This window comes from Dermochelys coriacea, chromosome 1 (genome assembly GCF_009764565.3).
Source record: "Dermochelys coriacea isolate rDerCor1 chromosome 1, rDerCor1.pri.v4, whole genome shotgun sequence".
NCBI lineage: Eukaryota > Metazoa > Chordata > Testudines > Dermochelyidae > Dermochelys > Dermochelys coriacea.
Window position 1 is genome coordinate 354003442 of NC_050068.2, and position 26975 is coordinate 354030416.

At 49.6% G+C, this 26975-nt stretch overlaps 1 protein-coding gene across 1 annotated transcript; it reads left to right on the forward strand.

Annotated features, from left to right (window-relative positions):
• Positions 1-11353: 11353 nt before the first annotated feature.
• LOC119861292 (acrosin-like) lies at positions 11354-26739 on the forward strand. The gene is made up of 5 exons (XM_038416317.1): positions 11354-11429; positions 13467-13665; positions 21734-21999; positions 25627-25772; positions 26062-26739. Exons 1-5 carry the CDS (start codon positions 11354-11356, stop codon positions 26737-26739), a joined length of 1365 nt encoding a protein of 454 aa, XP_038272245.1.
• The last annotated feature ends 236 nt before the right edge of the window (positions 26740-26975 follow it).

Consider the following 26975-nt stretch of genomic DNA (forward strand, 5'->3'; position numbering starts at 1 on the left):
TTCTATGATTCTATGATTCTATGAATGCAGGGTAATGTAATGTTGGTATCCTGATCGACAAGTCAAGGGCAGCCGAAGTGTGCTTAACTGGTATTGGTTGAGGGGGTCACCCTCCACTAAACCTCACTCGCTGGGGGTGAAGGGGCGAGGGTGTGAACAGGTGTTTCTGGCGGGGGGGTAGGGGAAGAGGTGTTGCCCAAGAGTCTTAGACACCACTTGACCCTTCTCCTCTCCTCTCCTCTGTTTACAGACAGCGCTGATTAGACCCGACTGAGAGTCGCTGTTCTGTGAGGTGATCGCTGGAGTTGAAATCACTGAGAACAAGGCCAAAGGCTTAGCTCTGAACTCTGCACTCAGCAATTCCAGGGGCTGGAGGAACTTCCCTGCCCATGCAGGCTGGGCAGCTGCTGTCACTGCAACGCTGCCCCGCAGCAGGGCTGAGTGGGGAGCCCTCATGCCATGCTGGCATCGCTGACTGGCTGCACTAGAGGCGGGTCGCAGTGGCCAGCGATGGTGCGTGACTGACAGGGCAGTGGTGGCCACAGCAGAGGGAATGGTGGCAAAGGTGAGCTGGTTGCATTGGTGGCAGCAGCAGCTGAGGTATCGCTCGATGCCCTCTCCTCCCACCTGAACACACCTCTGGACTCTGGGTCTTTGCTGGACCAGGACAGCAGCTGTGAATGGGGTGTGGTGGAGGGACAGGGGAATGGCGTATTAAAGAACCATTTGTTTGTTGGCCTTGCACAGGGCAAGGTGAGAAACTGAGGCAAAGGACACTGCTCACCATACACTAGGGTGGGTGTTTGCTTCTGACTCAGGGTTGTGATGTTTTCGCAAATCAATGCTATGACTCCTTCCCCTTTTATTCAAAGTCTCCTTTGCTATACACAGACTCAGTACTTGAGAGAGGGCTGGTATCACCTCTTACAGGCACCCAGGTAGTGGTTAATTTTCTCAGATTACTGGGTGGAAGCTTGAGCCGGGTCTGTGTTGTATTGTTAAGCAGAACCCTTAGATATTGAACCCGGCCCTTGTAGCTGTGACTCTACCTGGCAGAAGGGTGACATTAGGAACAGAAGAAATCCTAGCAGTGGTATAGACCATTGATAAATGGAGATGGTAAAATTGTTGATAATGATGCAACAAAGGCAGAAGTGTTCAATAAATACTACTGTGGTTTGTCTGGAGAGAAGCAAGACAATGTACTAGTATCACATGAGGATCATAGAATCATAGAATATCAGGGTTGGAAGGGACCCCAGAAGGTCATCTAGTCCAACCCCCTGCTCAAAGCAGGACCAAGTCCCAGTTAAATCATCCCAGCCAGGGCCTTGTCAAGCCTGACCTTAAAAACCTCTAAGGAAGGAGATTCTACCACCTCCCTAGGTAACGCATTCCAGTGTTTCACCACCCTCTTAGTGAAAAAGTTTTTCCTAATATCCAATCTAAACCTCCCCCATTGCAACTTGAGACCATTACTCCTCGTTCTGTCATCTGCTACCATTGAGAACAGTCTAGAGCCATCCTCTTTGAAACCCCCTTTCAGGTAGTTGAAAGCAGCTATCAAATCCCCCCTCATTCTTCTCTTCTGCAGACTAAACAATCCCAGCTCCCTCAGCCTCTCCTCATAAGTCATGTGCTCTAGACCCCTAATCATTTTTGTTGCCCTTCGCTGTACTCTTTCCAATTTATCCACATCCTTCCTGTAGTGTGGGGCCCAAAACTGGACACAGTACTCCAGATGAGGCCTCACCAGTGTCGAATAGAGGGGAACGATCACGTCCCTCGATCTGCTCGCTATGCCCCTACTTATACATCCCAAAATGCCATTGGCCTTCTTGGCAACAAGGGCACACTGCTGACTCATATCCAGCTTCTCGTCCACTGTCACCCCTAGGTCCTTTTCCGCAGAACTGCTGCCGAGCCATTCGGTCCCTAGTCTGTAGCGGTGCATTGGATTCTTCCATCCTAAGTGCAGGACCCTGCATTTATCCTTATTGAACCTCATTAGATTTCTTTTGGCCCAATCCTCCAATTTGTCTAGGTCCTTCTGTATCCTATCCCTCCCCTCCAGCGTATCTACCACTCCTCCCAGTTTAGTATCATCCGCAAATTTGCTGAGAGTGCAATCCACACCATCCTCCAGATCATTTATGAAGATATTGAACAAAACGGGCCCCAGGACCGACCCCTGGGGCACTCCACTTGACACCGGCTGCCAACTAGACATGGAGCCATTGATCACTACCCGTTGAGCCCGACAATCTAGCCAGCTTTCTACCCACCTTATAGTGCATTCATCCAGCCCATACTTCCTTAACTTGCTGACAAGAATGCTGTGGGAGACCGTGTCAAAAGCTTTGCTAAAGTCAAGAAACAATACATCCACTGCTTTCCCTTCATCCACAGAACCAGTAATCTCATCATAAAAGGCGATTAGATTAGTCAGGCATGACCTTCCCTTGGTGAATCCATGCTGACTGTTCCTGATCACTTTCCTCTCCTCTAAGGATGAAGAAGGACTTTCTAGTCCATTAGTAATTGAGGGGTGGAGTGTGACAGGGAGTGTGTTGTGTGTATGTGGGGGGAGAGACAGTGTGTTTTGGGGGGCTGAGTGCATGTCAGCATGCTGTCTTGTAAGTTCAGACAGCAGCAGACTCCCCCCTCCCCCCCACCTTTCTCTCTCACACACACTCATAGCAGCAGCATGCCCAATAATGGTTTTCTTTGTCCCAGAGCAGATAAGCAGCCAGAAACGGAGCTTTGAAAGCGGATATCCGCATGCCTGCAGCCGAGTTTAAAAACAATGAACAGAGCAGCCACTTGATTCAGGGGATTTCCGGAGGCCAATCACAGTGCAGTAATTCAACATGTCATCCACACTGAGACCCAGGCATTTTAGCAAGGGCGCAGCAAGCTTTATGCTTCTCATGGAGGTGGATTACCAGGAGCGCTCCAGCTGCAGAGTCCAGATGCTCTAAGTGCTTTGCCAATGTGGACACCTCAGGAGTTAGGGCGCCAGGGACTGATTTAATGTGCTATAACTTGCAAGTGTAGCCAAGCCCCAAGAGTCCTAAAGGAGTTGGCCGAGGAGATCTAATACATCCAAGGGTGCCGAGGGAATTGGCTGATGTGATTGCAGAGCCATTGGCCATTATCTTTGATAACTTGTGGTGATTGGGGAGGTCCCAGACAACTGGAAAAAGGCAAATATAGTGCCCATCTTTAAAAAGGAAAGAAGGAAAACCCGGGGAACTACAGACCAGTCGGCCTCACCTCAATCCCTGGAAAAATAATGGAGCAGGTCCTCAAGGAAACCATTTTGAAGCACTTGGAGGAGAGGAAGGTGATCAGGAACAGTCAACATGGATTCACCAAGGGCAAGTCAAGCCTGACCAACCTGATTGCCTTCTGTGATGAGATAACTGGCTCTGTGGATGAGGGGAAACTTGTGTACGTGTTATTCCTTGACTTTAGCAAAGCTTTTGATACGGTCTCCCACAGTATTCTTGCCAGCAAGTTAAAAAAGTATGGATTGGATGAATGGACTATAAGGTAGATAGAAAGCTGGCTAGATTGTCAGGCTCAATGGATAATGATCAACGGCTCAATGTCTAGTTGGCAGCCAGTATCAAGTGGAGTGCCCCAGGGGTCGGTCCTGGGGCCAGTTTTGTTTAACATCTTTATTAATAATCTGGACGATGGGATAGATTGCACCCTCAGCAAATTCATGGATGACACTAAGCTGGGTGGAGAGGTAGATATGCTGGAGGGTAGTGATAGGGTCCAGAGTGACCTAGACAAATTGGAGGATTGGGCCAAAAGAAATCTGATGAGGTTCAACAAGGACAAGTGCAGAGTCCTGCACTTAGAACAGAAGAATCCCATGCACTGCTACAGGCTGGGGACCGACTGACTAAGCAGCAGTTCTGCAGAAAAGGACCTGGGGACTGCAGTGGATGAGAAGCTGGATATGAGTCAGCAGTGTGCCCTTGTTGCCAAGAAGGCCAATGGCATATTGGGCTGCATTAGTAGGAGCATTGCCAGCAGATCGAGGAAAGTGATTATTCCCCTCTATTCGGCACTGGTGAGGCCACATCTGGAGTATTGCATCCAGTTTTGAGCCCCCCACTACAGAAAGGATGTGGACAAATTGGAGAGAGTCCCGCAGAGGGCAATGAAAATGATCAGGGAGTTGCGGCACATGACTTACGAGGAGATGCTGAGGGAACTGGGGTTATTTAGTCTGCATAAGAGAAGAGTGAGGGGGGATTTGATAGTTGCTTTCAACTATCTGAAGAGGGGTTCCAAAGAGGATGGATCTAGACTGTTCTCAGTGGTGGCAGATGACAGAACGAGAAGTAATGGTCTCAAGTTGCAGTGGGGGAGGTTTAGGTTGGATATTAGGAAAAACTTTTTCACTAGGAGGGTGGTGAAGCACTGGAATGGATTACCTAGGGAGGTGGTGGGATCTCCATCCTTAGAGGTTTTTAAGGTCAGGCTTGACAAAGCCCTGGCTGGGATAATTTAGTTGGGGTTGGTCCTGCTTTGAGCAGGGGGTTGGACTAGGATGACCTCCTGAGGTCTCTTCCAACCCTAATCCTCTATGATTCTATCTCTGGCCTTCTAGTGTTAATTTTAACTAAAACTTGGAATACCAGGGTAATTCCAAAATAATGAAAAGCTGTTATGGGCACCAGTTGACAAAGAATTAAAGAATAGGGTGACACTTAATGTCAGCCTGTATAGTTTTATGGAAAACAGAGTTGTGAAACAAACCTGAATTCATCCTATGATGAGATTGCAATAAAAGTAACTGTGTATATGTATTTTCAGAGTAGCAGCCGTGTTAGTCTGTATTCGCAAAAAGAAAAGGAGTACTTGTGGCACCTTAGAGACTAACAAATTTATTAGAGCATAAGCTTTCGTGAGCTACAGCTCACTTCATCGGATGCATTCCGATGAAGTGAGCTGTAGCTCACGAAAGCTTATGCTCTAATAAATTTGTTAGTCTCTAAGGTGCCACAAGTACTCCTTTTCTTTTTGTGTAGATGTAGTACACTTAGATATTTGTGAAGTATTTTGACTTACTGTTAAACGACAATCTGATTAAAACACCAGAACTATGCAATATCTGTAGAGCACACACTGATGGGATTAAGACTTGGTCAACAGATCTCAAATCAAAGTTGTAGTGGGGAATCACTGAGCGAGGATGGTTTTAGTGAGGTTCTGCAGGGATCAGTACTGGCCAGATGCCGTTCAGCATGTTCTTCAATGAGATGGAAAAAGAAAAGGAGCCCTTGTGGCACCTTAGAGACTAACAAATTTATTTGAGCATAAGCTTTCGTGATGTAATGCTCAAATAAATGTGTTAGTCTCTAAGGTGCCACAAGGACTCTTTTTCTTTTGTGGATACAGACTAACACGGCTGCTACTCTGAAATGAGATGGAAGTAACCACAAAAATCCCTGCTGATAAAATGTGCAGATGACACAATGTTTGGCAGAGTTGTAAATAATTATGTGGCCAGTGCAGTTGTACAGAGCAACCTGGAACCCTTGGTAAGCTGTGACCATTCAAACGGAATGAGATTTAATATAGCCAAATGTAAAGTTATACATCTAGAACCAAGGAATACAGCCCCCCCCGCATCACGTGGGATGGAAAGCAGGGTCTCCGAAAAGGATTTACAAGTCGTAATGCACAACCATCTGACCATGAGCTCCCAGTGTGAGCCTGTGGCATAAAGAGTCAAATGGATGGATAAATAGGAATAGAGCACAGGGAGGTGATTTTAACTCTGTATACAGCATTGATGAGATTGACATGGGAATATTGCTCCAGATCTGGTGCCCACATCTTAAAAAGGCTGTTGAAAAATTGGCAAGGGTTTAGAAAAAAGCCACAAAAATGATCTGCGGGCAGGAGAAATTGTCTGACAGTGAGAGACTTAAAGAGCTCTGTCTGATTATCTTGTCAAAAGGAAGAGCAAGAGGTGATTACAGCCCATAGGAACTTTCATGGACAGACAATACCAGCTGCGAAAGGGCTCTGTAATCTACCGGAGAAAGTCAGAGCAAGAACCAAGGGCTGGAAGCTAAAGCCAGAAAAATTCAAAAAAGAAACACTGCACCAATTTTCACCAGTGCGGGTGAATAACTGCTGGAACAACCTCCCAAAGGATGTGTGGATTCTCCAGTTCTTGAGGTTTCCAAATCCAGGCTGGATGCTGTGATGCAGGGTGAGAATTTGCTAAGTCATATCCTATCTTTCTAGTATCTTAGGCTTAGTTTTCAGTTTTGTTTATTTGCTAGGTGTGACGTTATTGACTTGAACTGGGACCGTATAGAACCTTGTTGCACCCAAGGTCCTGTAGTGGCACCAAATCTTGTATAAAGGGGGTCAAATAAGGTGTCTAAGATGAAGTTATGGTTTGCTGGTTATGATTATGCTATCTGTTTGCATGTATCGTTTTTGTATTTAAAGATATAAGTATTGGCTCTGTACTGTCTGTATTTCAAACTTATGCTATGCTTCTGGGTGACACCCCAGACAAGTTGGTGTCAGCTCTTCCTAGCCTGCTTGATGGCCCATTAAGGACCAGCAAGGTATGCAGGGACCTGCCTATGGACAGAACTCTGAGGGTTTTCCAGGCCATGTGATGGACAGCTTGTCTTTGGAACAAAGAAAGAAAAAACACATGGCAAGAGACTATAAAGAGCTGCTGCAGCTCCTCCATCTTGTCTTCAATCCTGCTTCATACCTCTGGAGGAAGTTTGCTACACTGAAGCTTTGAACCAAGGACTGAAAGACCCATCCCAGCTGTGGGTGTTCTCCAGAGACTTGATTTGAACCTGCAGTTTATTCCGTCACTGCTGCAAGCCTGAACCAAGAACTTTGCCATTATTGTATGGAATTGATTCCATGTAACCAATTCTAGCTCTCATCTATATTTCTTTCCTTTTATGAATAAACCTTTAGATTTTAGATTCTAAAGGATTGGCAACAGCGTGATTTGTGGGTAAGATCTGATTTGTATATTGACCTGGGTCTGGGGCTTGGTCCTTTAGGATCGGGAGAACTTCTTTTCTTTTGCTGGGGTATTGGTTTTCATAACCATTTGTCCACATAACAAGTGGCACTGGTGGTGATATTGGGAAACTGGAGTGTCTAAGGGAATTGCTTGTGTGACTTGTGGTTAGCTAGTGGGGTGAGACCAAAGTCTGCTCTGTTTGGCTGGTTTGGTTTGCCTTAGAGGTGGAAAAACTCCAGCCTTGGGCTGTAACTGCCCTGCTTTAAGTGGTTTGTCTTGAATTGGTACTCTCAGTTGGGTCCCACCAGAACCAGCATCATTACACTAGGTGATCTGCTTTGATCTGTTTGCTATCACTTATAATCACTTACAATCTATCCTTTTGTAGTTAATAAATTGGTTTACGTTTTAATTTAAACCAGTGTGACTTTGACTAAAGTGTCTGGAGAAAAATCTCAGCTTGGTTTAACACAAGCTTATTGTGCACATTCCTCTCCATATTGAGGTAGGGGGGAAAGACATATTAATGAGCTTACACGGTACAAATCTCTGTGTAGTGCACAATGGTGGAATTTGGGGTTTATACTCCAGGAGGGGGATGCATGCCAGGGGAGGTGGGAAACTGGCTGGTGTCTGCTGTTGGCACTCAGGTAGCCCAGTCTGGGTGAGTGGCACCACCTGCTGTTGTGTTGGGTGATAACAGGTCCTGGGTGAGGCTGGCTGTGTCCCCAACCCAGCTGTCAGAGTAGCAGCCGTGTTAGTCTGTATTCGCAAAAAGAAAAGGAGTACTTGTGGCACCTTAGAGACTAACAAATTTATTTGAGCATAAGCTTTCGTGAGCTACAGCTCACTTCATCGGAATGCATCCGATGAAGTGAGCTGTAGCTCACGAAAGCTTATGCTCAAATAAATGTGTTAGTCTCTAAAGTGCCACAAGTACTTTTCTTCTTTCAACCCAGCTGTGTGTCTTAGAGAGGCACAGCAATTCCCATGGCTCCCAGACTGCACCTCAGAGGTAACAACCCATCACAGGCATAAGCAAAAGATGCCCACCGCTTAGCTGGGTTAGCCCTAAAGGACACATAGAGCTGGCTTATCTCAGAAGCTTCCATTCCTTCTTGGAAATTTAAGTTTGTAACTCAGTTGTGTATCTATGTCTACCTGCTTTAACCTTGTAAATAACTCTCTGGTTTCCTTTTCCTGCTAATAAATCTTTAGATAGTTTATTATAGAGTTGGCTACATGCATTGTCTGGGGTGTGAGATCTGAAGTGCTCTGGACCTGGGGTAAGTGACCAGTCTTTTGGGACAGAGTAACCTGAATATTGCTGTGATATTTGGCTAAGGGACTGTCTATCACTAAAGGCTAGTCTACTAGTGCTAGCAGGCTAGCGCTGCTGTGGCAACGCTTTAACGTAGCTTGTGTAGTCATGGGAGAGTGCCTGGAGAGAGCTCTCCCAGCACTCTGAAAAAAAACACCTCCACGAGAGGCGCAGCTCCCAGCGCTGAGTGCTGGGGCACTGTCTACACTGGCACTTTACAGCGCTGAAACTTGCTGCACTCAGGGGGGGGGTGTTTTTTCACTCTCCTGAGCAAAAAAGTTGCAGTGCTGTAAATTGCCAGTGTAGACAAGCCCTAAGGCAGGTTCACCTGGGTACCCAGACAGATCAGCATACCGAAGGGACTGCCAGTGACTCCATGTTATGGCTATTATGGTGTCTGAGCAGTTTACACTGGATAATTGGTTGGTGAAATCACAGCCAGTCTGGGATTTGTGCCCTGGTTCCTAACAGCCTGCCCTGAGGCTGGGATTCATGCTTTTGAGTCCTTGCGGGACAGCTGGACACTGATGCCTTTCTGGAAGATGCTGTAGCCAAATGCATCAAGAGAAGGTTTCACAGTTCCACAGGCTCCGCGCTATGCCCTAGCTTCGGAACAGACTCTTGGAGGAACCCCCACAGGGTGAGCCACACAGCCTCATCCCCCCAGACTGAGCTTCTGGGGCTTCAGCCCTCCTGCTTCACACCCTGAGCTCTGCCCAGCAACTCCAGCTGAGACAGACCTCAGCAGAGACTTGTCTGTGTTTCAGGGAAGAATGCACCCTCGCAGATACTTGCAGTGACACACAAGCAGCATTTTCAAAACTGTTGGGTTTATTAGTCAGCGGGAACGTAGCATTGGAAGTCCTTGGATCAGCACAGAGACATGCAAAGTAAAGCATGGTCCATTCTGATCAGCCCAGAACAGTTCACCAGCCATAGAATCATAGAATATCAGGGTTGGAAGGGACCTCAGGAGGTCATCTAGTCCAACCCTCTGCTCAAAGCAGGACCAATACCCAATTTCTACCCCAGATCCCTAAATGGCCCCTCAAGGATTGAACTCCCAATGCTGGGTTTAGCAGGCCAATGCTCAAACCACTGAGCTATCCCTCCACCATTTTCAGGCTCAAACCACTGAACTATCCCTCCTGCATTTTCAGGCTCCGCGTCTCTCTGAGACTACCTTCCTTAGTTCCCAGGTGAGATATCTAGAGTCCTTAAAAGGCAGGCCTTCTTACCATTCAGTTCACATCCCACTTGCCAGGGTTTCCTGCTCATAGATGTTGATGGTTCAATCACTGGGGGGTTCTCTTTGTCTTGCTGGATCCTCTGGAGGTCTGGGTCAGTTTCAACCAGTTCCTTAAAAACCCAAAAAGAAAAGGAGTACTTGTGGCACCTTAAAGACTAACAAATTTATTTGAGCATAAGCTTTCGTGAGCTACAGCTCACTTCATCGGATGCATTTGGTGGAAAATACAGTGGGGAGATTTATATACACACACAGAGAACATGAAACAATGTGTTTTATCATACACACTGTAAGGAGTGTGATCACTTAAGATGAGCTATTACCAGCAGGAAGGAGCGGGGAAAGGAGGAAAACCTTTCATGGTGATAATCCAGGTGGGCCATTTCCAGCAGTTAACAAGAATGTCTGAGGAACGGTGGGGGGTGGGGTGGGGGGGAGAAATAACATGGGGAAATATTTTTATTTTGTGTAATGACCCATCCACTCCCAGTCTCTATTCAAGCCTAAATTAATTGTATCCAGTTTGCAAATTAATTCCAATTCAGCAGTCTCTCCTTGGAGTCTGTTTTTGAAGTTTTTTTGTTGAAGGATAGCCACTCTGAAGGTCTGTAATCGAGTGACCGGACAGATTGAAGTGTTCTCCGACTGGTTTTTGAAAGTTATAATTCTTGATGTCTGATTTGTGTCCATTTATTCTTTTACATAGAGACTGTCCAGTTTGACCAATGTACATGGCAGAGGGGCATTGCTGGCACATGATGGCATATATCACATAGTAGATGCGCAGGTGAACGAGCCTCTGATAGGTTGGCTGATGTGATTAGACCCTATGATGGTGTCACCTGAATAGATATGTGGACAGAGTTGGCAACGGGCTTTGTTGCAAGGATAGGTTCCTGGGTTAGTGGTTCTGTTGTGTGGTGTGTGGTTGCTGGTGAGTATTTGCTTCAGTTTGGGGGGCTGTCTGTAAGCAAGGACTGACCTGTCTCCCAAGATCTGTGAGAGTGATGGGTCGTCCTTCAGGATAGGTTGTAGATCCTTGATGATGCGTTGGAGAGGTTTTAGTTGGGGGCTGAAGGTGATGGCTAGTGGCGTTCTGTTATTTTCTTTGTTGGGCCTGTCCTGTAGTAGGTGACTTCTGGGTACTCTTCTGGCTCTGTCAATCTGTTTCTTCACTTCAGCAGGTGGGTATTGTAGTTGTAGGAATGCATGATAGAGATCTTGTAGGTGTTTGTCTCTGTCTGAGGGGTTGGAGCAAATGTGGTTATATTGTAGAGCTTGGCTGTAGACAATGGATCATGTGGTGTGATCTGGATGAAAGCTAGAGGCATGTAGATAGGAATAGCAGTCAGTAGGTTTCTGATATAGGGTGACCTACGTGCCTCTAGTTTTCATCATGCATTCTTACAACTACAATTCTTACAATAGAATCTGGCCTGGGTCCTGCAGGAGGTCAGACAAGATGATTTAATGGTCCCTTTTGGCCTTAAAAAATCTATGACCCTGCCCTCCAGCCTGTTTATTTTCCCAATCCCAGGCTGGCTTGTACCCCCGGCCTCTCTTCCAGGCTGGTTCAGCTTGGCCCAGCCCCCCGGGGAGGCAAAGTCCAGCTGTGGGTCCAGCTGATTCCAGCCTCATTATTATGATCGTCACAACATCTCCTAGCAACACATGGGAGAATGTGGCTATGTCAGCCCAAAGTGAGGCCTGATGATGTCGCAATGGTGTCAGGGAGCCACGTCTGGTGATGGGGTCCCTGGCCTGGCTGCCCTTGGGGCTCCTGCCCGTGCTGCTCCTGGCGACGCAGGGATACAGCTCGACGTGTGAGCGGGATGTGGGGGCAGGGGCATTGGAACAATTTGTACAGTTCGGGTGCTGAGAGCCATTGAACGAAATTGTAAATCCTGTCTATAATGGAAACCACTTCAACTCAGGGGGTGCTGGAGCATCCCCCGCACCCTTAGTTCCAGCACCTATGTGTGGGGGGCTCCCATGGAGATGGCCAGAGGCTCATGCCCCCCACTCATGCCATGAGCACAGCCCCATGGTTGGGCCAGCCCATGCATCAGTGCCCAGACACACTCCCTGCCCCTCCCATGCTCCCAAGTGGCAGCTCCCTGCAGGAGAGGAGGCAGTGAGGCCAAGACCTTCCTTTACAGGGGAAAGTGGAGGAGAGCACAGCAGGAGATGTGGTGGGGCTGAGGCCTTTGCCCATAGGGAGGTGGAGGAGGCAGCAGGGTGGAGACATCTTCAGAGGGTTTAGGCTGGTCCCGTTAAATATCCACCAGGCCCCAGCCCCAGAAGTGAGAAATATGTGGCAACCCAGAGATTGTTTCCAACTGGCCACAAGGGGACGCCGTTGCCTCACACTAATTCATCTGAGCATCTATAACTCGGGCAAGGCCAGATGCCAGAGCTGGGGAGCCCAGGGCAGGGGGCTGTGGGTTGGATTGAGGGGTGTTGGCAAAGCTGGGGTGGGGGGAATGGAGCCCAGGGCAGTTATAGCAGGGGGCTGTGGGTTGGACTTAGGGGAGTTGGCAGAGCTGGGGGTGAGGGGGAGCAGAAATGGAGCCCAGGGCAAAGGTAGCAGGGGGCTGTGGGTTGGATTGAGGGGTGTTGGCAGAGCTGGGAGGGAAATGGAGCCCAGGGCAGGGGTAGCAGGGGGCTGTGGGTTAGACTGAAGGGAGTTGGCAGATCTGGGGGTGGGGGTGGGAATGGAGCCCAGGGCAGAGGTGGCAGGGGGCTGTGAGTTGGATTGAGGGGAGTTGGCAGAGCTGGGATGTGTTGGGGGGAATGGAGCCCAGTGCAGAGGTAACAGGGGGCTGTGGGTTGGATTGAGGGGAGTTGGAAAAACTGGCGGGGGAGGGAATGGAGCCCAGGGCAGGGGTAGCAGGAAGCTGTGGGTTGGACTGAGGTGTGTTGACATAGCTGGGGCTGCGGTGGAGCCCAGAGAAGGGGTAGCAGGAGGCTGTGGGTTGAACAGAGGGGAGTTGGCAGAGCTGAGTGGGGGGAATGGGGCCCAGGGCAGTAGCAGGGGGCTGTGGGTTGGACTGAGGAGTGTTGGCAGAGCTGCGGGCGGGAAATGGAGCCCAGTGCAGAGGTAACAGGGGGCTGTGGGTTGGATTGAGGGGAGTTGGCAGACCTGGGCTGGGGAGGGGGGAATAGAGCACAGGGTAGGGGTAGCAGGGGGCTGTAGGTTGGATTGAGGGGTGTTGGCAGAGTTGGGATGGAGTGGGGGGAATGGAGCCCAGTGCAGAGGTAACAGGGGGCTGTGGGTTGGATTGAGGGGAGTTGGAAAAGCTGGGGGGGAGAGGGAATGGAGCCCAGAGCAGGGATAGCAGGGGGCTGTGGGTTGGATTGAGGGGTTTTGGCAGAGCTGTGGGGGGCGGGAATGGAGCCCAGGGCAGGTGTAGCAGGGGGCTGTGGGTTGGATTGAAGGGAGTTGGCAGAGCTGTGGGGGAATGGAGTCCAGGGCAGGGGTAGCAGGGGGCTGTGGGTTGGACTGAGAGGAGTTGGCAGAGCTGTGGGGGGAAATGGAGCCCATCGAAGGGGTAGCAGGGGGCTGTGGGTTGCATTGAGGGGTGTTGGCAGAGCTGGGGGGCGCGTGGTGGAGTCCAGCCCTGGGAAAGCAGGGAGCTGCAGGTTGGCAGAACTCAGGGCGCGGGGGGCACCTCTCATCCCTGGTTTCTTTGTTGACTCCATCTCTGCTGTCAGGGGAGTGGAAATGGCTTTGGGGAGCTGCTTGGGGTCTCTGTGTTTCCTTCCTGCCCTCGATGGGTCCCTTAAGTCTCACACAGCCCAGCCATTCCTTTCCACGCAGAGACGGGATCTTCTCACCCTGTCTTTGATCTTCTCCACAGCCTGTGGGCGCCGCCCCCTGGTGTCTGGCTATGGTGGGATGCGGATCGTGGGTGGCGTAGATGCTCTGCCGGGGGCCTGGCCCTGGCTCGTCAGCATCCAGATCCCCACCCGAATGGGCCCCCAGCATTCATGTGGCGGGTCCCTCATCAGCCCCCGCTGGGTCCTCACAGCCGCTCACTGCTTCAAAGCCAAGAGAAGGTGAGACGGGGCAGTCGGTGCCAGGGCCCTAGGGGGACAGTGTGGCGGGGAGGGAGGCCATGGGCAGGAGGGGAAGTTGGAAGACACCTGGGGAGCATGAGCAGCTGATCCATAGACTGTAAGGCTAGAAGGGACCATTAGAACCTCTCATCTGACCCCCTGTATTAATAAGCCCAGTAACTTGGGTTTGGCTAAAACATTTTCCAGAAGCATCTAGTCTGGATCTGGAGACACCACAAGATAGAGAATCCACCACTGTCCTTGGGAGTTTATTCCAGTCCTTAGTCACCTTCATTGTTGAATTTTTGGGCCTAATTTCTCATTTGAATTTGTCTGGCTTCTACTTCCAGCCACTAGTTCTTGTTCTGCCTTTCTCTGCTAGATTGAATAGGTGTTTAGTGCCTGGTACTTTCTCTCCATGAAGGCCTTTATACACTGTACTTGATTCACTTCTCAATCTAAGATGAACAGACAGAGTCTGTCTCTCACTGTCAGGCATTTTCTACAGCCCTTGAATCATTTTTGTGGATCTTGTCTGCACCCTCTCCAATTTTTCAACATCCTTTTTAAAATGTGGACACTAGAACTGAATGCAGTGTTCAGCATGGGACTCACTAATGCTGCAAACAGAAGTAAAATCCTCTCCCAGCTCCTACTCACTTCACCCCAGTTTATACATCCACAGATCATAATAGCCCTTTTGTCACAGCATCACAGTTGGAGCTCATGGTCTATTACTTGTCTACTATGACCCCTAAATCCTTTTCAGTGTCACTGCTTTCCAGACTACAGGCCTCCTTTCTGTAGCTGTGGTCTGTGTTTCTTGTTCCTAGATGCATAACTTTCCATTTGGCTGTATTAAAATCTATGTGGTTTGAATGGGACCAGTTGACCAAACAATCCTGATCGCTCTGTACGGCTCCCCTTGCCTCATCATTATTTACCACTCCACCCATCTCTGGGTCATCCCTAAACTGTACCAGCAGCAATTTGATATTCACTTCCAGAGCACTGATGAAAATGGTGAATGGCATCGGGCCCATTGCTGAGGGAAGGGCCGGGTGCCTTGGCGAGTGAGACGGGGCAGAGCTCTTCACTCACCTTCCCTGTAGATCTGACACTCCACTAGCTGTTGGCTGCTGGGTCTCTCTCTCCCCTCAAGCCTGCACAAAGGACGAGGGAAGGGTGTGGATCTGGGGCCCCCCTTTCCCTGGTCCCTGCACCTCATTCACTGTTCACATGAGATGTGCTGCTAGGCGCTGTGGTTCTGCACACAGGCCATGCCTGCCTTGGGGAAGTGGGTTGTTTTAGAAAGGGGTTCCCCAGATTAGCCACAACCAGCTAAGAAGATTTCACCGTCACCTGCCTCAGTCTACACTGGAGGCTAAGTCATGACAACACATTTTCTGAATGACACACTCCACCCATGCAGACGTGGCCTCAGCGAGGGTCAGAACTGTGGGCTGAGGGCAAGCGGATAAAGCGGACTTCTGGAAACTGTATTTGGAAATTGCTAGCAAATACTTCAGAGCTGTGATGTTCATGGTTAAGCACCCGTCTAGCTGCTTGGCACTGCTGCTGCAGACTGACAGGGCCTGCCCTATGCCCTGGATTGTCAGCACTCCCGTGAGAGGACCTTGCAGTGTGCCAGACCCCCAGCAGGTCACACCTTTCCACAGGGGTAAGTCATGCGTCCTCAAAGACTGCTAGCCCATGTCTCCAGGCTGCAGCATTCCTGTTCCTCCTTGTGAACTCTGCCCGGAGAGTCTGACTGAAGCAGAGTCCTCTTCAGAGACTTTTCTCCCTGTCAGGGATTCATAGCTTCCAAGGTCAGAAGGGTCACTGTGAGCATCTGGTCTGACCTCCTGTGTAATACAGGCCAGAGACCTGCCCCCAAATTAATTCCTAGAGCAGAGCTTTTAGACAATCCTCCAATCTTGATTTAAAAATTGTCACTGACGGAGAAACCAGCATGATCTTTGGTAAATTGTTCCAATGGGTTATTACTGTCACCATCAAAAATTTACACTTATTTCCAGTCTGCATTTGTCTAGCTTCAACTTCCAACCATTGGATCATGTTACACCTTCCTCTGCTAGATCAAAGAGCCCATTATTAAATATTTGTTCCCCCTGTAGGTACTTATAGACTGTGATCAAGTCACCCCGAACCTTCTCTTTGTTAAGCTAATGATTGAGCTCCTTGAGTCTATTGCTATCAGGCAGGTTTTCTAGTCCTTTGACCATTCTTGTGGCTCTTTTCTGAGCCCTCTTCAAGTTATCAACATCTTTCTTGACTTGTGGACAGCAGAGCTGGACACAGGATGACAGCAGTGGTCACATCAGTGCCCAATACAGAGGCAAAATAATCTCTCTGCTCCTATTTGAGATGCCCCTGTTTAGGCAGCCCAGGATCCCATTAGCTCTCTTGGTCACAGTGTCACACTGGGAGCTCATGTTCATCTGATTATCCACTTCCTCCCCCAAATCTTTGTCAGTCACTGCTTGCCAGGATAGAGTCCCCCAGCCTGTGAGTATGGCCGACATTCTTTGTTCCTTGATGTGTATTTAGCCATATTAGAATGCATATTGTTTGCTTGAACCCAGTTTACCAAGCAAACCAGACTGCTCTGAATTAGTGACCTGCCTTTTTATTATTTACCAATCTCCACGTTCTTATGTCATTTTCAAACTTTATCACTGATGATTTTGTGCTGTCTTATGTTTATGGATTGGCATTAATTATATTGCCCCCCCTTATTTCTTTATTAATCGGGTCCATATCAAGCACTCCATTCTCTTGCGTGGGCACTCCATTCTCTGTCTGATAAGACTGTAATTACCTGAGCCATGCCATTTATCTTTTTAAAATATTAGCACATTAACTTTCTTCCAGTCTTCTGCATTAAGGCACCTTAGCAAGTATCTACTGCAACTCCATGCAGTCTTTTCAAAACAGAGGCGGGTTTATTAGTCACCTGGACATAGCATTGGGAAGACATTAGGTGAACACAGAGAGGCAAAGGATAAGAAGAGTTCAGACTGGCCAAAGTTGGGCTCCTTTGAGCCATGCTGCTGTAGGAACCACCTTCCCTTTCTCTCTGTTCCTTGCGTCTCAGTTCCAGGTAAGAGACCCATGTCTTTGTGAGCCCACCTCCTTATGGCCCCTTTCTGTCACCTTCTCCCATTGTTCTCCTGCTGAAAAGCTGGGCTAAATTCACATGTTCAGCCCACTGGAACCTCCCACAGACAAGTGTCAGTTGTTCAGCCCTTGGGGTTCCCACTATCTCTGTAGGGTCTTCCATTGATATAGAATCATAGGACTGGAAAGGACCGTGAGAGGTCATCTAGTCCAGTCCCTTGCACTCATGGCAGGACTAAGTATTATCTAGACCATCCTTGACAGGTGTTTGTTCAATCTGCTCTTAAACATCTCCAATGATGGAGATTCCACACCTTCCCTAGGCAATTTATTCCAGCGTTTGACCACTCTGACAGTTAGGAAGTTTTTCCTAATGTCCAACCTAAACCGTCCCATGCTACAATTTATGCCCATTGCTTCTAGTCCTGTCCTCCAAGGTTAAGGAAAACAATTTTTCATCCTCCTCCTTGTAAAAACTTTTTATGTACTTGAAAACTGCTGTCAAGCTCCCCCTCAGTCTTCTCTTCTCCAGATTAAACAAACCCAATTTTTTCAATCTTCCCTCATAGGTCATGTTTTTTAGATCTTTCATCAGTTTAGTTGCTCTTCTCTGGACTTTCTCCAATATGTCTCCATCTTTCCTAAAATGTGGCACCCAGAACTGGACATAATACTCCAGCTGAGGCCTAATCAGCGCTGAGTAGAGCGGAAGAATTATGTCGTGTCTTGCTTACAACACTTCTGCTAATACAGCCCAGAATGATGTTTGCTTTTTTTGCAACAGTGTTACACTATTGATTCATATTGCTTGTGATCCACTATGACCCCAAGATCCCTTTCCGCAGTACTCCTTCCTAGGCAGTCATTTCCCATTTTGTATGCGTGCAACTGATTGTTCCTTCATAGGTGGAGTACTTTCCATTTGTCCTTATTGAATTTCATCCTATTTACTTCAAACCATTTCTCCAGTTTGTCCAGATCATTTTGAATTTTAATCCTATCCGCCAAAGCACTTGCAATCCCTCCCAGCTTGGTATCATCCACAGACTTTATAATTGTGCTCTCTATGCTATTATCTAAATCACTGATGAAGATATTGAACAGAACCAGACCTAGAACAGATCCCTTAGGGACCCCACTTGATATGCCCTTCCAGCTTGACTGTGAACCACTGATAACTACTCTCTGGGAATGGTTTTCCAACAAGTTATGCACCCACCTTATAGTTGCTCCATCTAGGTTGTATTTCCCTAGTTTGTTTATGAGAAGGTCATGCAAGACACTATCAAAAACCTTACTAAAGTCAAGATATACCACATCTACCACTTCCCCCCATCTACAAGGTTTGTTACCCTGTCAAAGCAAGCTATTAGATTGGTTTGACAGATCCATACTGACTGTTTCTTATCACGGTTATTATCTTCTAGGTGATTGCAAATTGATTGCTTAATTATTTGCTCCATTATCTTTCCAGGTTCCGAATTTAAGCAGACTGGCCTGTAATTCCCTGGGTTGTCTTTATTTCCCTTTTTATAGACGGGCACTATATTTGCCCTTTTCCAGTCCTCTAGAATCTCTCCTGTCTTCCATGACTTTTAGAAGATAATCGCTAATGGCTCAGATATCTTGTCAGTCAGCTCCTTGAACATTCTAGGATGTACTTTATCTGGCCCTGGTGACTTGAAGACATCTAATTTGTCTACATAATTTTTAACTTGTTCTTTCCCTACTTTAGCCTCTGATCCTATCTCATTTTCATTGGCATTCACTATGTTAGATGTCCAATTGCTACTAAACTTTTTGGTGAAAACCAAAACAAGAAAGTCATTAAGCACCTCTGCTGTTTCCACATTTTCTGTTATTGTTTCCCTCCCGCCCACTGAGTAATGGGCCTACCCTGTCCTTGGTCTTTATCTTGCTTCTAATGTATTTGTAGAATGTTTTCTTGTTACTATGTCTCTAGCTAGTTTAATTTGGTTTTGTGGCTTTCTAATTTTGTCCCTACATACTTGTGTTATTTGTTTATATTCCTCCTTTGTAATTTGACATTTTTTAGGACTCTTTTTCAAGTATCAGATCACTGAAGACCTTCTGGTTAAGCCAGGGTGGTCTCCTGCCATACTTTCTAACTTACCTATACAGTGGAATAGTTTGCTTTTGTGCCATTAATAATGTGTCTTTGAAAAAACTGCAGACTCTCTTCAGCTGTTTTTCCCTTTAGACTTGCTTCCCATGGGATCTTGCCTACTAACTCCCTGAGTTTGCTAAAGTCTGCCTTCTTGAAATCCATTATCTTTATTTTGCTGTTTTCCCTCCTATCATTCCTTAGAATCATAAATGCTACCATTTCATGATCACTTTCACCCAAACTGCCTTTGCCACTTTCAAGTTCTCAACCAGTTCCTCTCTATTTGTCAAAATCAAATCTAGAACAGCCTCTTTCCTAGTAGCTTTCTCCACCTTCTGAAATAAAAAATGGTCTCCACTACATTCCAAGAACCGGTTGGATAATCTGTGCCCTGCTGGGTTCTTTTCCCAACAGATGTCTGGGGAGCTGAAGTCCCCCATCACCACCATGTCCTGGGCTTTGGATCATTTTGTTAGTTTATAAAAAAGCCTCCTACACCTCTTCTTCCTAATTCGGTGGCCTGTAGTAGACCCTGACCATGACATCACCACAGGCGCTAACTTTTGTTTTTCCCAGTGGAGTGGGTGCTCCAACCCTGTTCCGCCCCAAACCCTGCTCCCATTTGGCCTCTTCCCCCAAGGCCCCGCCCTCATTCTGCCTCTTCCCAACTCAGCTCTGCCCCCTCCCCTAAGGGCTCCCACCCACCCACCTGCCGCTCGCTCCTCTCCACCCCCCCGTCTCCTCCCCTCCCCCAAATGCCTCCTGCCAGCCGCTTGCTGATCTGTGGTCAGCCCCAGGGCCCCAAATAGCTGATCAGTGCCCAGCCCTGGGGCCTGGAACCACTGGCTGGTGGGTGCTGAGCACCTCCTGTTTTTTCCCATGGGTGCTTGAGCCCTGGAGAACCAACGGAGTCAGCACCTGTGACATCACCCTTGTTTTTTACTCCTTTTATCCTTAACCAGAGACATTCAACAGGTCTGTCTCCTATTTCCATCTCAGCCTTGGTCCAACAGCTCCTCCCTTTTTCCCCTGCCTGTCCTTCCTGAGCAAGCGGTACCCTTCTATACCAATATACCAGCCATGTGTATTATCCTACTAAGTCTGTGAAGCCCACTATGTCATAGTTGTGTTTATTAACTAGCATTTCTAGTTCTTCCTGCTTATTTCCCTTACTTGTCGCATTAGTATAAAGACCCCTAAGCTACTGATTTGATTCCCCCCCTCGTCCCCAATGTTCTCTCTTGTCTCTCCCTTATCCTGGCTGTAACGGCCCATGCACTGCCCCGCAGATTCCAACCCTTCTCCAAGGTCTCCATGTTTTTGACTTACCTGTGGGCTTTTGTCACCTGCCTCCATCAAACCTAGTTTAAAGCCTTCCTCACTAGGTTAGTCCCTAGTCCCTATATGGGTTGGTCCCAGCCAGTCCCTAACAATCCATTCATACCATCCCAGACAAAACACCTTGTATCTCCTGCTTTGTCCCAGGGGCAGCATTTTAACTCTGCTGCACCCACTGGGTAACAATACCATGGTGATAGGTATGGAGTCATACAAATAGTTCATAAAATATTGCAGAAAAGTCCCACTTCTCTCCCAACTAGCTAAATGCAGCCCCTCTGAACAGAGCTTATATTTATACTGTCCCAATTAAACAGTCGTTATTCACTGTAATTAGGTTTAGCAAAGTGCTCAAGGGATGGGGCCCCAGTAGCGGGAAATGGAAATTGAAACTAAAAATACAGTGCAGTGATGTGAGTGGGGCAATGTCTCCCTGGAAGAACTGACCTGTGGTGGGTCCAGGCTGTCTCTTTCCAAGGATACATCTACCCTTGAAGCTAGGGGTGGGAGTCCCAGCTCGAGGAGACGTGTGCGTGCTAGCTCCGATTGAGCTAGCATGTCAAAAATAGTAGTCTTGGTCTGTGCACTAACCTGGCTGTGAGTGTGTAACCCACACATCTCCTGGGTGTGGTGCTCTCTCCCCTCTAGTGGCACCGAGACCACTTAGAGATTAATGAGTCTGGTACAGCCTTTTCTAAGAGCTATGTGGCTTTTAGCTCATCCTGTAGAGGCTCATGCATTTAAGTCCAGAGGTCCCAGGTTCGATCCCACTTGTAACACCGATAGGCCCCGGTTGATAACTGTGTGTGTGTGACGTACAATGCATGTTACGGCTCTGTGGGACCGTCTGTAGCTCTGTGCACTAACCCAGCTCTATGTATGTGACATGTAGTGGGTGTTATGGGTCTGTGGGGCCCACATCTGTGCAGTAACCCAGCTGTGTGCGTGATGTACGGTGGGTGTTTCAGATCTGCAGGGATCGAGTCTGTGCCTTAAACCAGCTGTGTGTGCGTGACATATGGTGGGTGTTACAGAGCTGCGGGGCCCCAGTTTGTGCAGTAACCCAGCTGTGCGAGTGACATACAGCGGGTGTTAGAGATCTGTGGGGCCCGGGTCTGTGCACTAACCAGCTATGAGTGTGTGACGTACGGTGGGTGTTAGGGGTTTGCAGTGCCCAGGTCTCTGTGCACTAACCAGCTCTGTGTGTGTGTGTGTGTGTGTGTGTGACATACAGTGGGTGTTATGAATCCACAGGCCCAGGTCTGTGCACTAACCCAGCTCTCTGTGTGTGTGTGTTTGTGCGTGACGTACGGTGGGTGTTATGAATCCACAGGTCTGGGTCTGTGCACTAACCAGCTGTGTGTGCATGTGTGTGTGTGTGTGTGTGTGTGACATACAGTGGGTTTTATGAATCCACAGGTCTGGGTCTGTGCATTAACCCAGCTGTGTGTGCGTGTCTAGGGTCCTGGCTCGGTGGAGGATTGTGATTGGCATCTCAGAGCTCTCCCACCTGTCAGACTTAGTGCAGATCCGCTCAGTGCACAGGGCTGTGCTGCACCAGGAGTACAATCCACGCAAGGAGACAAATGACATTGCCCTCATCCAGCTTGACCGTCCTGTGACCTTTGATGACCTCACACAGCCGGCCTGCCTGCCCAGCGCACTCATGGCTGTCACCACCTTCTCCCCCTGCTACATCAGCGGTTGGGGCACCACCACCCAAAACAGTGAGGGGCTGTGTGCGCGGGTGCCGCCTTCTTACCCTGGGGGGGTCTAGGAGAGAGATGGACCAGCCCTTACGGCTGGGCTGCACTAGATCAGCCACACACATGGGGACACGCACACACAGCTACTCGCATGGGGATGCACACACAACTACATGTATGGGCACACACACATGCAGATACCCTCATGGCCACACACACATGCATTGCAGTTATGAATGGGGGCACACACAGGGGTTGGAAAATGTGTTGTAAGCCCCTCCTGCACCACACTGCCAGCAGCTCCGTGGGTGGGGCTCACTATGCTCTCCTATGGACAAAGAGGCAGGCTCTGCCTGGCACGGCACCTGAGCTGTTGCTTACACCTGGCCAGCTACCTCAGTGGTGTGAATGGTGAATGCTGGGCTGAGAATATTTGTCACCTGCTCGGGACAGGTGTAGGTGACACACAGTGCTGGGCAGTGGCATGTAGCTGGAGCCGTTATTGGTGGGGGATGTTATCGTTCATGGTCAACTTATCCATCAGCATGAATTTCAGCCTGCCCATTCCTCCTGAGTCCCTATCCCCTGTTCACTTCTCTCCCCGTCACTCGCCTCTCTTCCCCTCCCCCTCCCTCCTACACTAGTATTTGCAACTGCTTCCAGTGCAGGAGAAATCCTGGACCTATTGGAGTCTGTGGGAGTTGAGTATCTTCTGCCTAGTTCATGAAGTTTATGTTTGCTTTCCTGCTGTAGGTCATTATTGAAATTGCCTAAAGGACCTGGCCTAAGCTATTCCCCACAGTCCCACCTCTCTCAGCTCACAGCTACTGACCAGACACTACAAATCTAGTTACTACGGGTGGGGCAGGTTAGGAGGCACCACGTCATCATCTGCGCCAGCCCCTACTCAACTGGGGCTGCCTCCTACCTGCATCTGGCGGCTGCAGCTCCTAGTCCTGGCTCTTCAGTCACATCTTTGCACTAACCTGCCCATAGAGCATTACCCCGTTTCCCCACTGTCTTTGCTTTTTCCTCTGTAGGTTCTACACAGCAACATGCACCTCTCTAGTCTATTAATATTCTTTCTGTGTGACACTAAAATAATGGGGGAACCAGTTAATTTATTTGGACATTCCAAAGGCCTTTGATGGTGTTCTCTTGAGAGGGTGTTAGGGAAAGTCAGCCAGTCCTGGGGGGAGAGGCCAAGTGCTGTCTTGGGCGAGAAACTGGCTAAGAGAAGAGCACAACTAAATGGTCATCTTTCATCCTGGCAGAAGGTCAGCAGCAGGGCTCAGGAAGCTGTACCAGGACTTGGGCAGGTTCATGTATTATTAATAATCAGGAAAGGGGGCTGTGCAGCAAGGCAGCAAGTCTTGCAGCCGACACAGTCTGTTCTAGAGAAGACAGTGAGGCTCATCAGAGGGACCAGAGTCAGCTGGGGCATGGGCAACACGAAGGTGGATGGAATTCAGTGCTGGGCACTGCACGGGGGAAGGACTAACTAGACCAGCCCACACCTTGCTGGGTTCTAACATAATTGTAACCACAGAGCACAGGGGCCTGCAGCCCAGCGAAATGTCTGCTCAATGTGCAGCAGCCACAAATGGGCTGTTAGGGTGCATCAGGTATGGGACAGCATGTAAGTGGACTGTTAGTACAGCAACTAGCACGCCCTCCTCCGGGCACTATGTGCTATACCAGTCACTGGGTTGGGAGGGAGGGAAATTCAGAAACAGGCCAAGAACCAGCAGATCTGTGAAGAGAGACTGAGACTGTTTGCCTTAGAGGGGAGACAAATAAATGATGGAGGGATTCAGAAGAATGACTGGGACAGAGAAACCAGTCTGCCAGCGGAGTATAGATTGTTGGGAGGCCGGTGTGCTGGGAGTACTGCTTAGTGTGAAACACAGTTGTTACTTTCTCTATTTCCCTTTTCCCTTCAACCCTCCTGCCCTCCCAGTTGACAGCAGATCAAACCTCTCCTCTGCCAGGAGGCCTGCAAACCTTCAACAGTGGCTAGGCAGTGGGGGAGCTGGGCCCATGGCTCGTCCTGCTCACCAACATTGTCTCACTGCTCTCCCCTGAAGCCACCTGTTGTCTTTTGGTCTTAGAGGGTGAAGTCCTGGGGCAGGGACTGGCTCGTTGGTCTGCATTTGAATAGCACCTGGCAGTGGGGCCGGGACCTGGGTCTGGCCGCGCCTAGGCATTCCCACCATTCACATAAATAGCAATAACTGCGTTAAACTCCCTGGGGCAGGGACTTTCTGTCTTTTTTGCTTAATGTCTGCATGGCCCATGGCACAATGAGGCCCTGCCTGTAGTGGAGACAGCTCCGGGAGCACTGGTGGAGGGCCGCCTCCTGCTCAGACCTTCGGCTTCATCTGCCAGTGGGATTTAACGCTGGGACCATTGACCTGCCTTAGAGACCTAGCCGGGGGTGATGGAAAACCTGAGAATAGCTCTGCTGCTGCCTGTGAGCATGCTCACAAACAATGGTGGTGGATAATGGTCCCACTGCCCTGGAGCCATCCCATAAAGCTCTGTACCCACGTTCACAACTACCCCTATCCAGAGAGCACCACCGGGGAGGCTGAAGCCAAAGCTGGGCCAAGCTGGCAGGCAGAGGCCTTGTAGCCCTCTATGGATGGGAGCTACTCTCACAGCCTCACAGTAGCCAGCATCCTCTGCCCGCCTCATTCAGCCTGGACACAGGGACAGCCGTGGACACAAACACGCTCCCGTTCAGCTATACCGAATCAGAAACAGCACCACCCTGGCTGCGGTAATCCAGGCTCTGTGAGCCAGGCTGAGCTATCACCACTCATTGCACGGAGCTACACGTGCTTAGACTTGGACCAGCATGCATCAGATACCATACACGCACACACACCTCTACCTCATGCTACGCTCGCTGCATGGCTCCCTGGGAAGGCCCAGCCCACTTCATGGTCTCAGGGTTAATCTTCAAGGTCCTCCACAGAACTGGTGCCAGACACCACCGAGAGCACGTGTCCGTGACACCTATGTGCCTGGGGAGCTGTGACGCTGTCAGCCACACGGAGGAAGCCTGTGAAGCAGAAGCCTGGCTTTCTGGGCAGCTGGGCCGAGGTGTTGTGGCTCATTAGTGAGGAGAGGCGAATGAGCACAGATCTCACAGCATCCTCAAGTGTTAGAGTCACATCTTCGCCTTTTCCCAGCCATGGTGGGGAGAAAGAGACGGGAATAATCACTGAAATCCCCAGCTGCCCTGTGTGGGTCTGGGCAGACAGGCGGACCTGAGCTTGTTGGGTGCCATGGCTGGGAGGCGCACCATCCCTGGGGTGACCGCACACTGATGATTTGACGGTTACTCATGGCAATGGGAGGGAGAATAGTACAGTGGCTGAGGGGACCTAGCTGCTGCCCCCTCCCCCCAGCCATAGCCTTTGGGCCCTAGCTGCTGGAGCAGGAGTCAGAATGACCGTTCCTGGCGCTCTGTGGGGCACAGTGAGAACTCCAGGAGCCAGAACTGGCCTGTGCCAGGGCACTGAGACATGACACCGTGGTAGGGGAGGGGGACACGAGGGCACAGAAGGGAGGGGCAGAGCTGCGGGCAGGGTCTGAGCTGGATGAACAGGAACAGAGCTGAAACCCTCTCCTTCCCTGCAGCGGTGGACAATGCCGACATCCTGCAGGAGGCCAAAGTGCAGCTCATTGACACTGCAACCTGTAACAGCAGCCGCTGGTTCAACGGGGCCATCGCCAGCAACAACCTGTGTGCAGGGTATGAGCAAGGAGGCATCGACAGCTGCCAGGTACACAGGCCGGAGCCCTCTCACTGCACAGCCCTGCCCCAGCACTAGCTCCTCTCCCCACTACCCTCTTTGGGCATCACCAGCCTGTCCCCAGCCAGCAACGGCTGCCAGGTACACAGGCCCTGCGCCCCATTAACACCCTCTCTCCACTCCCCCAGAAATGAGCGCATGGCCGGGGGAGAGCTGAGCTCTGTAGGTATCAGGGCTGCTTGGGTCTTAGGGGCTGCAGCTGGTGCTAAGGAGTTGGAGGTCACAAGTCCTCAGTAACACGCCTTCCCTCTTTCTGCAGGGGGACAGTGGGGGTCCCTTAATGTGCAAAGATGAGGTCACATCCCGGTATTACGTGATTGGCATCACCAGCTGGGGCCAAGACTGTGCCCAGGCCCACAAGCTGGGCCTATACACCTCTACCCAGCCCTTTCTGGAGTGGATCCTGGAGAACACTGGGCTCCTGGAGCCCAAGGAGAAGACATCTGAGGAGATATTGCCAACACAGATTGTGCCCCTCCAGTCTCCTGCTGCTGCCACCAAAGTCAGGCCTTTCCTTCTCCCTGTCCTGCAAGAGCCAGTCGCCCCGCTGGAGCCACCCTACTTACCTCCAGAGCCAGTCGCCCCCCTGGAGCAACCCTACGTACCCCCAGAGCCAGTCTCCCTCCTGGAGCCACCCTATGAACCCCCAGAACCACCCTACGAACCCCCAGAGATACCCTACATCTCCCCAAAGCCAGCCATTCTCCCAGAACCAGTAAGCCCATACAGAGCATTCCTCACCCACAAAGCCATTTATCCCCCACAGATTAATCCCCCCAAAGCCAGTTATTTCCCCAGACCAGTAATTGTCCTGAAACTACTGATCCCCCCCAAGATATATACCCATCACAAAGAGAGCGGCCCCTCCCCACCAGCTGTCTCTGCCCTGTCTGCACCCCAGAGGCCTGGAACCTCCCAGGATTTTAAGAATGACTGAGACAAACTGGGAAAAAGAGTCTTGACTCCATTATGGGGGGAATGTAGCAGCTGGTGGGGACCAGCCGCGCCTGTTGCCCTGAGGGACAGTGATCTGAGTGACCCAGCCCCTGCATGGATTACATGTGTTGAATTTCCCTCTAGGTGCCCTTCTGCTCTGTTTAGCCTGAGGCCCTTGGAAGGCACCAGTGTCCCTGCTCCACCCCAGGAACTGAGGCGTGGGCCTACATGGCTCAG